Source organism: Sinocyclocheilus grahami, unplaced genomic scaffold, assembly GCF_001515645.1.
Source record: "Sinocyclocheilus grahami isolate Dianchi unplaced genomic scaffold, SAMN03320097.WGS_v1.1 scaffold265.1, whole genome shotgun sequence".
NCBI lineage: Eukaryota > Metazoa > Chordata > Actinopteri > Cypriniformes > Cyprinidae > Sinocyclocheilus > Sinocyclocheilus grahami.
This window is the reverse complement of record NW_015505444.1, coordinates 371,449-384,740: the sequence shown is the minus strand read 5'-3', so window position 1 is coordinate 384,740 and position 13,292 is coordinate 371,449. Positions and strand designations below refer to the sequence as shown.

The 13,292-nt window shown below is 37.1% G+C and overlaps 1 protein-coding gene across 1 annotated transcript in view; it reads left to right on the top strand.

Annotated features, from left to right (window-relative positions):
- Nucleotides 1-10: 10 nt before the first annotated feature.
- Nucleotides 11-13,292, top strand: part of LOC107599392 (nucleoporin NUP188 homolog) — an 18,228-nt gene continuing 4,946 nt past the window's right edge. Inside the window, exons 1-33 of the mRNA XM_016290972.1 lie at nt 11-51; nt 814-868; nt 1,101-1,174; nt 1,689-1,773; nt 2,971-3,051; nt 3,160-3,204; nt 3,291-3,383; nt 3,468-3,587; nt 3,663-3,874; nt 3,962-4,076; nt 4,415-4,615; nt 4,719-4,808; nt 4,912-4,977; nt 5,089-5,208; nt 5,321-5,447; nt 5,576-5,749; nt 6,294-6,420; nt 6,506-6,593; nt 6,673-6,749; nt 6,855-6,969; nt 7,481-7,601; nt 7,698-7,764; nt 7,853-7,978; nt 8,065-8,198; nt 8,354-8,460; nt 9,560-9,766; nt 9,881-10,050; nt 10,555-10,624; nt 11,440-11,507; nt 11,693-11,888; nt 11,968-12,045; nt 12,252-12,337; nt 13,090-13,235. Of these exons, the coding sequence (XP_016146458.1) occupies nt 26-51; nt 814-868; nt 1,101-1,174; nt 1,689-1,773; nt 2,971-3,051; nt 3,160-3,204; nt 3,291-3,383; nt 3,468-3,587; nt 3,663-3,874; nt 3,962-4,076; nt 4,415-4,615; nt 4,719-4,808; nt 4,912-4,977; nt 5,089-5,208; nt 5,321-5,447; nt 5,576-5,749; nt 6,294-6,420; nt 6,506-6,593; nt 6,673-6,749; nt 6,855-6,969; nt 7,481-7,601; nt 7,698-7,764; nt 7,853-7,978; nt 8,065-8,198; nt 8,354-8,460; nt 9,560-9,766; nt 9,881-10,050; nt 10,555-10,624; nt 11,440-11,507; nt 11,693-11,888; nt 11,968-12,045; nt 12,252-12,337; nt 13,090-13,235 (3,667 nt within the window). The 5' untranslated portion in view covers nt 11-25. The remainder of the gene's footprint in view (nt 52-813; nt 869-1,100; nt 1,175-1,688; nt 1,774-2,970; nt 3,052-3,159; nt 3,205-3,290; nt 3,384-3,467; nt 3,588-3,662; nt 3,875-3,961; nt 4,077-4,414; nt 4,616-4,718; nt 4,809-4,911; nt 4,978-5,088; nt 5,209-5,320; nt 5,448-5,575; nt 5,750-6,293; nt 6,421-6,505; nt 6,594-6,672; nt 6,750-6,854; nt 6,970-7,480; nt 7,602-7,697; nt 7,765-7,852; nt 7,979-8,064; nt 8,199-8,353; nt 8,461-9,559; nt 9,767-9,880; nt 10,051-10,554; nt 10,625-11,439; nt 11,508-11,692; nt 11,889-11,967; nt 12,046-12,251; nt 12,338-13,089; nt 13,236-13,292) is intronic.

The following is a 13,292-nucleotide window of genomic DNA, read 5'->3' as shown; positions in this document are numbered from 1 at the left end:
TGTTAGTCACGTGATCCGGGTGAAGATGGCGGACTCGGAGATGTGTGTCAGGTAAAATGGAAGAAAGAGAAACTTACAAAGGTTGTTCTCAAAGAGCGACACTGAAATTTGTAGTTGGATAATGTGTAGATATTTTATACCAGGTATTTAGCCATGATATGTGTGGGTGGTATGACTTGGAAATGTCTGTGTTGGACGTTTTACGGCCGCACGAGTCGGTCGCGTGCAGAACCGACCCGCGCGACTGCAATTCAAATGTTAATTTTACAGTTTATAACCGCTTTTAAACAACCGTCAACTTCTTAAACATTATATGAAATGAGCATATTAACCTTGATTAATTATGAAAATGTTCCTCTTGTTTTGACTGTCTTGGTGAGAACGAGTTGTAGGAGTTTGAAGTAATGAATGAGTTTCATTGTGTATGTATATGTGTACACTCTAATTATATTTCTATACAGGCTATTTATTGTTATTATTATATATGGTGTACACAGTTTATACAATTTATAAAAATAAGTAATTGTGCTGTCCCGAGTTATAATTGTTCTAAAACTATTTTTGTGTGTTAAAAATGAAATGAAAGTGTGAACCGTTATGTCGTGAATATGTAAATTTGAAACTAATTATGTGACCAAAAAAAAAAAGTGTGAACTACCTTTGTAAATAGTGTATGGATGGACTTATAAACACAACATATGGCTTTATTTGATCAGTTCTGGAAGCGTCTCTGTCATATTGCATAGCATAAGCAAACAAACAAACAAAAAAAGTTAATTAATAATAATGACACATTTAAAAACTTTTTTTTAGGAGCAGCCGAGAGTTATGGACTATCTTGCTGGGCAGATCTGCACTTCGAGAACCGGTTAGTACTCAAACCAATCATGTCTGTTGTTTTTCAATAACAGCACAAGTACCCAGATTTAATTGAACATCTGTGTATGCACAAAAATGAGAGAATTCCATGAGCAAACGCTTTTAATAAAGCTGTTTTATTCTTAAGCTGTACTCATCTGATGAGGTATACTTCTACAGTGTATCTCAGTGAGTTCCTGTCTCCATCATTTGTGACCTGTGATTTTCTTGTGATTCGACAGGCCCAAATTGAGGCTGAATTGGATCGGAACTGGGAGAGACTTCTGCAGGGTCTGTCCTTCTATAAACCACCCAGGTAACACAACATTTAAAAATGTAAAAACATGTAAGATGTAAAAATAAATAACCTCAACACAGCTTGGCTTTATCAAGCTAGGGAAATGTTATTTGATGATATATACTCAATGGTACACCCGTTGAGCACATCCAGTTTAGTTCAGAATACATATAATGTGCATCTAAATAAATATGCAAATTTAAACAGACCTTTCAGAATCTGAAATCTGATTGGATTCTCTCGAATAACTAAAACCATAAAAAACATTTTCATTGCAAAGAAAAATGTATATATATATATATATATAAGCTACTTGCCAAGGCAGCATTTCTCATTTAGTTTAAGATGAAGTACTAAATTAAACTAAAATTAAAATGATTTTTAATTCAAAATGAACAAAAACTATAATAGTTTATCAGTGATAGTAAAATAAGTCTGAAATTAGGGCATGTAAACATACCTCATGAAATTAGTCTTCTTACCGTTGTTGAATATGTAGTGTGATATGTAAGGGATGAAATGTTATGTGCAGCACATCGGCCGCAGACAAGCTGAAAGCAGATAAAGACACACCACAAGCTCTCAAAGATTTCGGACTCAGGATCAGCAAACTGCTGGTGAGTGTCTGGGCATGTTGGCTGTATTTTAAAGGTGACATATCATGAAAATCTGACTTTTCCAGGTTGTAAGTGCTATAATCAGGTCCCCGGTGCATCTACCAACCAAGCAAACGTGAAAAAGATTAACCCAGTAACTTTGTTTTGTGAAGCCTTTTTCTGCAAACCTCTGAGAAAACAAGCGCGTCTGATTTCGCTCTCTTGGTGACGTGGCAAAGGGATCTCATTGTAATATTACCGCCCCTTAAACTGTAAACTTCCACTCAAGGCACCGTCATTTTGATTTCGCAAGCGACAACGGTGTACCAGTTCTAATGCCATGGTGAAAATTTGAGCAAAACATGCTTACTGTTCTGTGTTTGGCTGCACAGACGAGCACAGAACACTGTTTAGAGTCCCAGCCTCAGAGGAGACAACAGAGCAGTGCATAGATTGATTTATTTAGGCTGCTGCCACACAGATCTAAAATAAACATAAACCTTTAGTTTACCTTCACAGACATAACCGACTGTTTTTGTAACTCATGTGTGTTTTTAACGTAAACTTGTGTGTGAATGAGAACTTAGTTTAATACTCACATGCTGTGACAGCCGCTTTCTGTGCGTGTGCTTCGGATGTGTGCTCTCAGAAAACCTTATATCTGAAGTTTAAACTCATATGGTTTAAAACGCATGATTTCAGCGCGATAAACATGATAATCAGAACCAAAACAGATGTTTTTTAGCAGATACGAGCTGTAAAGGCGCAGCTCTATTCTGGAAAAAGGGGCGGGGAGCAGCAGCTCATTTGCATTTAAAGAGACAGGCCCTACAAACAGCTTGTTTCTGCTTCCACTCAAAATAGGCATTTTATAATAATTATATAATACATGATCTGTGGAGTATTTTGAGCTGAAACTTCACAGACACATTCTGGGGACACCAGAGACTTGTATTACATATTGTAAATAGGGGCATAATATGTCACCTTTAAAACCTAGTGAGCTGCCTACTTTGACCACAACTTAAAGTGCATCAATTGATTTTGTTTATCATATGCATGTTTTTACCCAAAAATGCTTTCTAGGATGATGTCTCACTAGGTTTTTGAACACATTGCACTCTTTCTTATTTGATTTATACATACTGTCTAAGTAAGTCTAACTGGATTGAGACTTCAGGAGTGGACAAATATTTTTGTGTGTGTGTTTCATGTCAGGGTTTGGATGAACAGCAAAGCGTACAGATTCTTCAGTGTTACCTCCAGGAGGACTACAGGGCCACACGAAACACACTCAAGGTGAGGTCGGCCTCATGTGGCACACGCATGTACATCTGATGTGTGCACGAACATGACGAGAGCCAAGTTGTGTGAATAAATAAATAATCCTCCTTTTGTTCCCATCAGGCTGTGCTGCAGGATGAGAGACAGAGTCAAGCTCTGCTGCTGAAGGTTTGAAACTAAATATTGCTTCAACACTAAAAAAGACTCTGAAATATATTGAACTGTGGCGCTGATGTTGAAATTGTGTTGTACAGATAGCAGATTACTATTATGAAGAGAGACTGTGCGTTCTACGCTGCGTTCTCCACCTCCTCACCTACTTCCAGGATGAGAGACATCCATACAGTGTAAATAAAAGAGATCAGTTATTCTATTAGAAAGTCAGAAGATGAAATTAATTTAATTCATCCTTTCTCTCTGTCTTTCTTTAGGCAGAGTACTCCAACTGTGTTAGTAAACTGGAGAAAGATCTGGTGTCCAACTACAGGCAGCAGTTTGAGTCGCTGTCCAAATCAGAAGCTCCAACATGGGAGACACATGGAAACCTGATGGTGAGAAGATAATCTGATTATGTTTTGAGCAGCATCACCTGTAGAATTTGACTCAGGATCTGTTCATCTCTGTAGACGGAGAGGCAGGTGTCCCACTGGTTTTTGCAGTGTTTGAAGGAACAGGCCCTGCTGCTGGAGATCTTGTTCCTGTACTATGCATACTTTGAGATGCCGCCCAATGAACTTTCCACCTTCACACGGCTGTTTAAGGAGCAGGGCTTTGGACAGCGGCAGACCAATCGACACCTTGTGGGCAAGAGCATGGATGTGCTGGTTGAACGCATTGGGTCAGAACACTCGGTCACCTGATCCTTTTCCTCTCATACACTCACAAACAGTGTTTTATAATATATGAATTGTCATCCTGTCAATAGCTATTTCAGTTCTTTAATTCTTGTGGAGGGGATGGATATCGACTTTCTGCATAAATGTGCTCTGGAAGACCGAACCGAACAGCATCAGTTTTATGACCAACAGGATATTTGCAAGGTACTGAACACACACTACCATTCACTCTCTTATACTCGCCAAAGTTGCATTTATTTGATCAGAAATACAGTAATATTGTGAAGTATTATTGCAATTAAAAAAAACTGTTTTCTATCCGAATATGATTTAAAATGTCATTTATATGATCATAGCTGATTTTTTAGCATCGTTACTCCAGTCTTATTTGTCACATGATCCTTCACCAGGCTTCATATTTTTGTGGAAACTGATTTTTTTTTTCTTTGATGAATAGAAAGTTCAAAATAACAGCTTTTCTGAATGGATGAGCAATTTAGTTTTTTAGGATTTGCTTTGTTTATCAACTGTTGTGTGTGCAGGAGGTGGATCAGATGCTGTTGACATTTGGTGACATTTCTCACCACGGGCCAGTTCTGTTGGCCTGGGTTCTGCTGCGACACACACTGCGTCCGGAGGAAGTGAGCTCTGTGATCAGACGTCTAGGAAACACGACACTACAGCTTGGAGTCTTTCAGTATCTCACCAACATGCTGCAGGCACTCGGCAGCACTGGAAATAACGTAAGAACAGCGTTCCATCAAATTGCTTGGCTTAAAAAAAATCTTTCTCCAATGGTGACATGGACCTTTACGCGTACTGTCGCTTGTCTCTGTTTTGTTTTAGTGTACAGCGAGCACTGCGCGGATGTGTATTTATGGTCTCCTGTCTTTTGTCATCACCTCTTTTGAAGAAGACACACTCGGCAGCCAACAGGTGCAAAAATACACAAAACCGATCAAAACTTCAAATTGTGCTAGTGGTATTCATTAAGTTATGCATTCATCTTAGATAATGGTGATGATTATTCTGTCTGTAGCATCTGATCAATGCAGCATGTGAAGTTCTTGCTGCTCCGAGTCTGGCTGAGATTTTTTGGGAGTCGGTGAGCAAAACAATTGATGCACATTAAATAAAACGCTACCATTTGTAGATTCTCTGTATTCTCTAAAACGCCTGTGTGATTTGACCTTTGATCTCTGGTTGTGCTCTACAGAAGCCGAACATGGGGCTCGGTGTGATTCTGGACAGTGCAGTGGGTGTGTTTCCATACAAGACTGGTCCTTTACTACAGCTGCTCACCGCACTGCTGTCTGACAAATCTACAGCTAAGAAGGTAAAACGAAGTTTAAAAATACCCTCATAACATTTCCTAACATCATATGTGTACATGCACACTTATACGCAATGTTTTAGAATTCATGTACATCTCATGGTCTGTCTTTCAGGTGTATACCTTCTTGGATAAGACGTCATTCTACACAGAGGCCTATAAACACAAACCCAACGACGTGATCTCCAGAGAGGATGGCACTCTGTGGAGGAGACAGACTCCCAAACTCCTCTATCCTCTGGGTCAGTGCTGAGAACAGGAAGTCATATGCAATGTTCCTGTGTTTCTGACGTCTTTTTGCCTGATTTCATCTTTGTATGAAACTATATGTCTTTGTGACATTTTCTCTCGTGTCATCTGTTTTTTTCAGGTGTAGGTCAGACCAACCTGCGAATGCCTCAGGGATGTTTCGGACTGGTGTGTGAAGGAAAGCAGCTGTCTGTGGGTGAACAGGGTTTCCTGGTGCGCTGGGAGTATTCCTACAGCTCATGGACTCTCTTCACCTGTGAGATTGAGATGCTGCTGCACGTCGTCTCTACTGCAGGTACGCACACTCAAGTCTTACATGTATTTAGGGCCCTATGAAATCTGTTTCCCTAATTCCATTTTTCCTGTCTACATTTTTCTGGTTTCTTTCAATTAACAACAGTTTAATTATAATGAAATTTGTATAATTACAGTTTATATAATACAATAATGGGGCCTTAAGAATTGTTTTATTCTTTCAGAAATGTGTTGTCTGTTTAATTTTTCTGGATATTTAATAAAGCATGAACAATTTGGTTCATCTTTTAAAATGTAATCAAATGAAAATTTAACAATTGCTTTTATTTGTTAAGTAAACAAAGTGCTACACAGCAGAGGTTTATTGTCAATGGTCCATATCAAGATTTGATTAAGTATACAGCCCTATTTTGTATTTATTTATCCAGAATTTCCCAAATTCCCTGACATTACATATACTGTACATTTTTATGACTGGATTCATTGCTGAAATCATAGAGCCCTATGTATTTAAATTTTTTTTACATTTTGTTAAAATATTGCCACATTTTCACCTGATATTGACATCGATCTTGGGCGAATAGATGTGTTGGCACACTGTGAGCGAGTGAAGCCCATCTTGGATCTAGTTCATAAGATCATCAGCACCGATTGGACGGTTTCTGACTGTCTGCTGCCACTCACATCGCGGATCTACATGCTGCTACAGAGGTGAGACACACACAAACATGAAGACCAAACAGTAAACAATGCATTAACAATGAAAATGACTGTGTGTGTTTGATTTGTGTGACAGGTTGACCTCCGTTATTAACCCTCCAGTAGATGTGATCACTTCCTGCGTCAACTGCCTTATCGCTCTAGCTGCTCGGCAGCCTGGGAAGGTAAATGTTCACAGTTGTATTAAGTCAGGATTATGTGAAGTGATGATCTAGGACTAAACAACCTTTCCTCCTGATGCAGGTTTGGTCCAGTCTGCATCACACCGGCTTCCTTCCATTTGCCGCCACCCCTCTGACTAATATGGCACAAACCATCAGGTGACACGCACACACACATGCAGAGCCACTGGACATGAATGGCGTCATATTCTTGTGTTAAAGTCAGAGAAACCTTAAGTATAACATGTTTGGTGCGTGTTTCAGTGCAGAGGGCATGAAGGCGGGTAACTATGGCAACCTGCTGGTGTTGATTGAACAGCCCAGAGGAGAGTACAGTGTGACCATTGCCTTTTTAAGACTGGTGACCACACTCGTCAAGGTAATGCATTTATCTGTCATTATGACAGTCCATCAGTGGTTGTGGGCGGGGCCTGAAATCAAAACGGCTTGATAATTGAGTGAATGGATTTTTATCATTGTAGGGTGGTTGTGTCCGCTCACCGCTAAGACGCATTTATATGCAAACACCATGTAAAAGTGAATTTTGCATTCGATGTCCCCTTTAAAAATAAAATATAAAAACGATGGTAATACTTAATATATGTATACATTTATTATATAAATATTTTTTTCTTAAATTCTGTATTTTTTATTAACATTGAAATCTTATAATCGTAATATTTATTGTTTATTTTATTTAGTAATAATAATATAAATAATAATATAAACATTTCTTATCTAAATTTTGCAGCCCTACAAACCAGCACAGCAAATCTGGAGCATTTTTTAAAATAGCAATTAGATTTTTCTTTTTCCCAAATCATGCAGCCTTACTACATATGGTGGATATTAAGTAATTGTGATGAGTATGTGTTTGTGCGTGTTTTCAGGGTCAGTTGGGCAGTACTCAGAGCAGAGGACTCATCCCGTGTGTGCTGCTGGTTCTGAAAGAAATGCTGCCTACATATCATAAATGGCGCTACAACACCTATGGAGTGCGAGAGAGGATTGGTGAGCAACTCGCACAACATTATAGTCTGAATCTTAATTCCTCTCAAATTTACTGCTATTTGCGTAACACTTTCTCTGCTCACTGTTCTCTGTCAGGTTGTTTGATTCTAGAGCTGGTTCATGCTATTCTCAATCTGAGTCAGGAGGTGGAGTCAGAGGGCAGGTAAGAGGATGAGGATGGTACGTGATTATCATTTATTTAATTTGCTGGTGTTATATGTCCTCATGTTCTTGATATGTGACCTCTGCAGCGCCCCCAGTCTGCAGTCGTTGTGTATCTACAGTCTGGCCAACACAGAGGCAGGACAGGCAGTGGTCAACATCATGGGTGTAGGAGTGGACACTATCAACATGGTGCTCGCAGCACAGCCTAGCAGGTACACACTGACCGACTTTAATATAGATTCGGTCTCCTCATCCTCTTTACATGAGTCAGTGGGTTTAAGTTTGTGTCTGTCTGCAGTGGTGGTTCTGAGGGACCTGGTCAGGTTCTGATCCAGACAGTGAAGTTGGCGTTCTCAGTCACCAACAACGTGATCCGACTCAAACCGCATTCTGACACAGCCTCACCTCTGGAGCAAGCACTAACACAGCACGGTTAGTACACACCCTTCAGTGCATGGTAGATGTGAAATATCAGACTCTATCAGTTCTGTCAGGGATTGCCTGAAATAATAAATACTTAACCCCTCTCACTGATTTGTATGTTCCCAACAGATAATGTTCATGGAACTGTTATGTTTGTCTTGCAGGTGGTCACGGCAACAACCTGATCGCTGTGCTGGCGAAGTATATTTACCACAAGCACGACCCAGCGCTGCCGCGACTTGCCATACAGCTGCTGAAGAGACTCGCCACGGTAATGCTCTTGACACCTCGTTGGGGTTTGAGTGAGTGTTGAGTGAGTGTTGTTATTGTTACCTACAACTAAAATTATTAAAAATTTTAACATTTTGGTTAATTGTAATAAATCTGAAATAAAATATTATGAAAAACGAAATTTATGAACTAAATCAAAAATTATAGTAATTTAATAAAATTACTAATAATAAAAATGACAAGCACATAACAAAATGAATAAAAAATTAAGATGTAAAAAAAAAAAAAAAACTATAATTGTAAATAAATAATAATAAAATAACACTGGTTTGAGTAGCGTTTTGTAGAGAGAAACCAATAATTGGTTTGACCATTGACTTAAATCCTCACACTGTTCAGTATCTGTTCAATATAATCATTACTAAATAAAAAAATTACTAGCAATATTTACTAAAACTGAAATAAAAAATAAAGTAAATTTAAGGTAAATAGACATTTTAAAAATAGATCACAACAAAACTAAACATGAATAAACTCAATTAAAATCTGAAAAACTAAATAATTCGAAACTCAGAATAATTATAAAAACTCTAATGTACATAAATAACACTAAAATAACACTGGTTTGAGTAAATTTATATTAGAGAGAATCCAATAATTGGTTTGACCATTGGTTTTAATACACTGCTCAATATATTCATTACTAACACAAAAAGAAATACTAATAATTGGTCGTAATCATTACTAAAACGAAGAAAAAATACTAAAAATGAAAAAAATAAAGCTAGATAGAAATGTTAATTAAAAATAAAAATGACAAAAGCACATTTAAAAAATCACTAAAACTGAAACAGAATTTACACTAAATTGAATATATAAAAAAAAGCTAATTCTAAATATTAATACATGCTCTAATAATTGTTATGAATAATCCTAAAATAACACTTTATTTATAGTAGAGGAACCAATAATTGATTTGACCATTTTATTTATTTATTATCATTCACTGTTCACTATAAACAGTATCAGTCATTAAAGGCAATATCGGTTAATGTCTTATTCTTAATTTATATAGTAATTGTGATATAGAAGTCCCAACAGGATGTCATAAGAAAAGCGTTTGTGTTTTGCATGTACAGGTGGCTCCCATGTCCGTTTATGCTTGCCTGGGCAGTGACGCCGCTGCGATCAGAGATGCGTTTCTGACACGACTGCAGAGCAGAACTGAAGACATGCGTATTAAAGTCACCATACTCGAGTTCCTCACCGTGGCTGTGGAAACGCAACCTGGACTCATTGAGCTCTTCCTCAACCTTGAGACCAAAGACGGCAGCGATGGTGCAAAGGTCAGAGGTCACAGAAATGCTCATTGATCTTGTGTGACATGGTGAATGATTCAGAGCAGTGTGTGACTCTGGTTTTGTCTCTCTCTCGTGCTCTCTCTCTCTCTCTCTGTGTAGGAGTTTTCTCTGGGAGAGTGGAGCTGTTTGTCAGTGGTGTTGGAGTTGTTGGATTCTAAGCAGCAGGGGAAGTATTGGTGTCCTCCACTCCTGCACAGGGCAGCACTGGCCTTCCTCCACGCGCTCTGGCAGGACAGACGGGACAGCGCTCTCTCTGTGCTCAGGACCAAGTGAGTCTCGCACATGATGCAGTTGGGCAGTGCTTCTCAACCTTTTTTGCTCAAAGGTCCCCATTGTCCAACGCAGTATTCAGAGGTTCCTGATATAGACAATTTCCAGTGTTTCTGTCATAATTACAATGAAGCTACTTGTTTTCAAACATTTTTATATATTTATATAAGCTAATGTTAATATATTAAATCAACCAGCCACTGTTCATTTTGTAATAGTTTCAAGAACTGTTTTGTTTTGTGTTTATTAAAAATAACAGTTTTTTTTATGAGGGGAAATATAAATATTTTTTATTTTATAATTTTAGTTTAGTTTTAGCATTTTTATTTAGAGTTGGGTTATTTTAAAATATTAATAATTAATTTATTGCGAACCACTGCCGTAGGGGCCATATTCTACACTTGTAGCATGTATGTCCACTTACATTAGTCAAGGTTAGTCAATATAGTTTGGTTGGTTGTAATTTAGCAATTAACTAACAATGTGATCTTTTTTCATTACAGAGAAAAATTCTGGGAGAACATCACAACTCCTTTATTTGGAAACTTACCTCCCCCATCTGAGACAACCGAGGTGTGTGTGTGTGTGTTTGTGTGCATAAATAGTTAGTAATAGCTTGTAGATAAAATTGTTCCCAGAATTAAGATATCTGACTCCTTTTGAGGACTTTGCTGGATGATCTCAAGTGGAAAAGTATTCATAAATATTTATTCTACAAAATGCTAAAATTTTTCGGCAATGCTTAATAAGATTACATTTGCTAACATTAGTTAAAATTAACTAACAAAGAACAATACTTCTAAAGCATTTATTAATCTTAGTTAATTCAACATTTCTTATTTTTAGTAGTTTTTTTTATTTTTATTTTTTTTACATATGTAGTTTTATTAAAAATTATTACTAAATTACTAAATTGCTCAAACTTTAACCAAAAATTAAAAAAAGGGAAATATAGAAATTAAAACCTGATTCAAAATATTAATAAAAATATATAATACTATCTGGACCTGAGAAAACGTGAACTAATAATACAATACGACTAATAATAACAAATATTTATAAATACTGTAAAAAAAATGTATCAATCATTGAACGTTAACTAATAAACGTTATGTTTTACAAAGTTTTGGGTTTGTCAATAGTAATAACAGTTGGTATGCTGTGTCCTCACTTAGATGAGAAACATACGACTAATAATAACAAATATTTATAAATACTGTAAAAAAAATTTATCAATCATTGAACGTTAACTAATAAACGTTATGTTTTACAAAGTTTTGGGTTTGTCAATAGTAATAACAGTTGGTATGCTGTGTCCTCACTTAGATGAGAAACATGTGTGAGTTCTTTATATACACAAGTCTTATTGTGTTTGTGTTTTTGTGTAGCCGTGTGTTCTGGAGTCTTGTGCCTTTGTGATGAAGATAATCGCTCTTGAGATCTACTATGTTGTCAGGTATGATCTACACAAGCATGTAAAGGGCCATACATACAGGATATGCTGTTCCATTCAAAAACAGCCATTAAATGTATCGGTCAAGCTGTAAATACTCCAATCAGCTGCTTTAAAATTGTTAAATAATTAGTAAAAGAAGTGTTTTATCTGGTTTCTGTTTCACGTGAGTTGTCTGTCTCTCTCAGTGGTGTGTTGGATCCGTGTCTGAAAGCGGCTCTGGAGAATTTCAGCAGTAAGCGCCGCTATGAGTTCTGGTCGGATTACGTGCGTGATCTGGTGTGTGTGGCGTGTGACGGTGAAGAGGAGGGTCTGCGCTCTCTGTCTGAGTCTCAGATGCTCATCTCAGCCTGGAGGACACTCTTAATACTCTCCACCAGTCATGTGAGCAGCTACACTCAACTTCACAAGTGTCATGGTTATCCTGCTGGTATTAATCATAACCTGTCTTGTGTGTTTGTAGTCTGAGGTGATGCATCTGAAGGATGACACTGTCAGGCAGAAGCTTTTCATGGACGTGTTGGAAGGGACCAAAGCAGCGGTAAGTTCCCTTATACATACAAGCACCCACGACCATATATCTAAATATGGACTTTAGTGTTCTTAAATTAAGCTTTAATAATTACAATTATCTTAAATTCTGACCTTACTGCTAAAATGTTTTTATTTTTTTTAGTATTACTATGTCACAAACACACACTTATCTCAAGGGTACAAAAACCTCAAACTTCCATCTCTCTCTCTCAGCTGCTGATGTCTCAGTCTGTCTTCTGTCTGCGTCTGGGATCCATGATGGTCACGCTGCTCCTCATCCTCCTCAAACAGTGGAAAAGGTGTGTGTTTCTGTTAATGCCTTGCGTAGCTCAAATTATTGGCTCACAGCTTCACATTTGAAATGAATAGCAACGTCTCTGCCAAGTTACTGAATACTGAATAGGTGTTGATGTGTAAAGCAGGGTTATTATAGTAACTAGCACTAAAAGTGAAACCATAAAAAACATTTCTGTTACTTAAATGTTAACTGAAATAAAATATTTGAGAAATTTGAACTTTTCAACTAGTTTCCAAAGCAAAATTTTATTTTCATTTTAATTTAACTTGATGTAATAAAATAAGTAAAAGTAAAACTGAAATAGAAATGAATTGGAACTATATAGACATATAAAAAAAACTGACATAAACAACAAAATTACTGAAACTTAAAAAAAAAAAAAAAAAGAAAATACAAAAGACTCATAATTTTAAAAATGTCTACATTTACACCCATGTTATTTTAGTATCATACTATAATAGTTTTTTAATATATATATTTTGAATTGCTTATTTTTATATTTTCCCTTTTCATTTTGATTTTAGTTAAAGTTTTAGTTGTGATTTGTTGCGTTTTTATGCGTTATTTATTTATTTTTTATAATTTTAAACATTAAAGAATGATTACTGAAGATAAGCCACGGAAAATGATTAACTCAAAAAGTCATGATGAGCTGTAGAGGTTGTTTTGAATGTTAGTAATGTCTATGTAATATTTAAAACTTTCGTTTCAAAGGAGCATGTTAACTAATATTGTTGATGTGGTTTGTGTCAGTGTGTTGGTGTCCGCTCCAGCTCTTCTGCCGCCCCTGTCTCTGATGATGGAAAGCGTTCTGCATGCTGAACAACAGCTCACGGACCGAACCAAAGCCAAACTCCTGTCAGCTCTCATCTTAGCCCTGCAGATACAAGGACTCAACGGTCAGTCTGCATGTTTGTCTGGGGGAAACATTACACCAGCTGTGTGCATATTGTTCG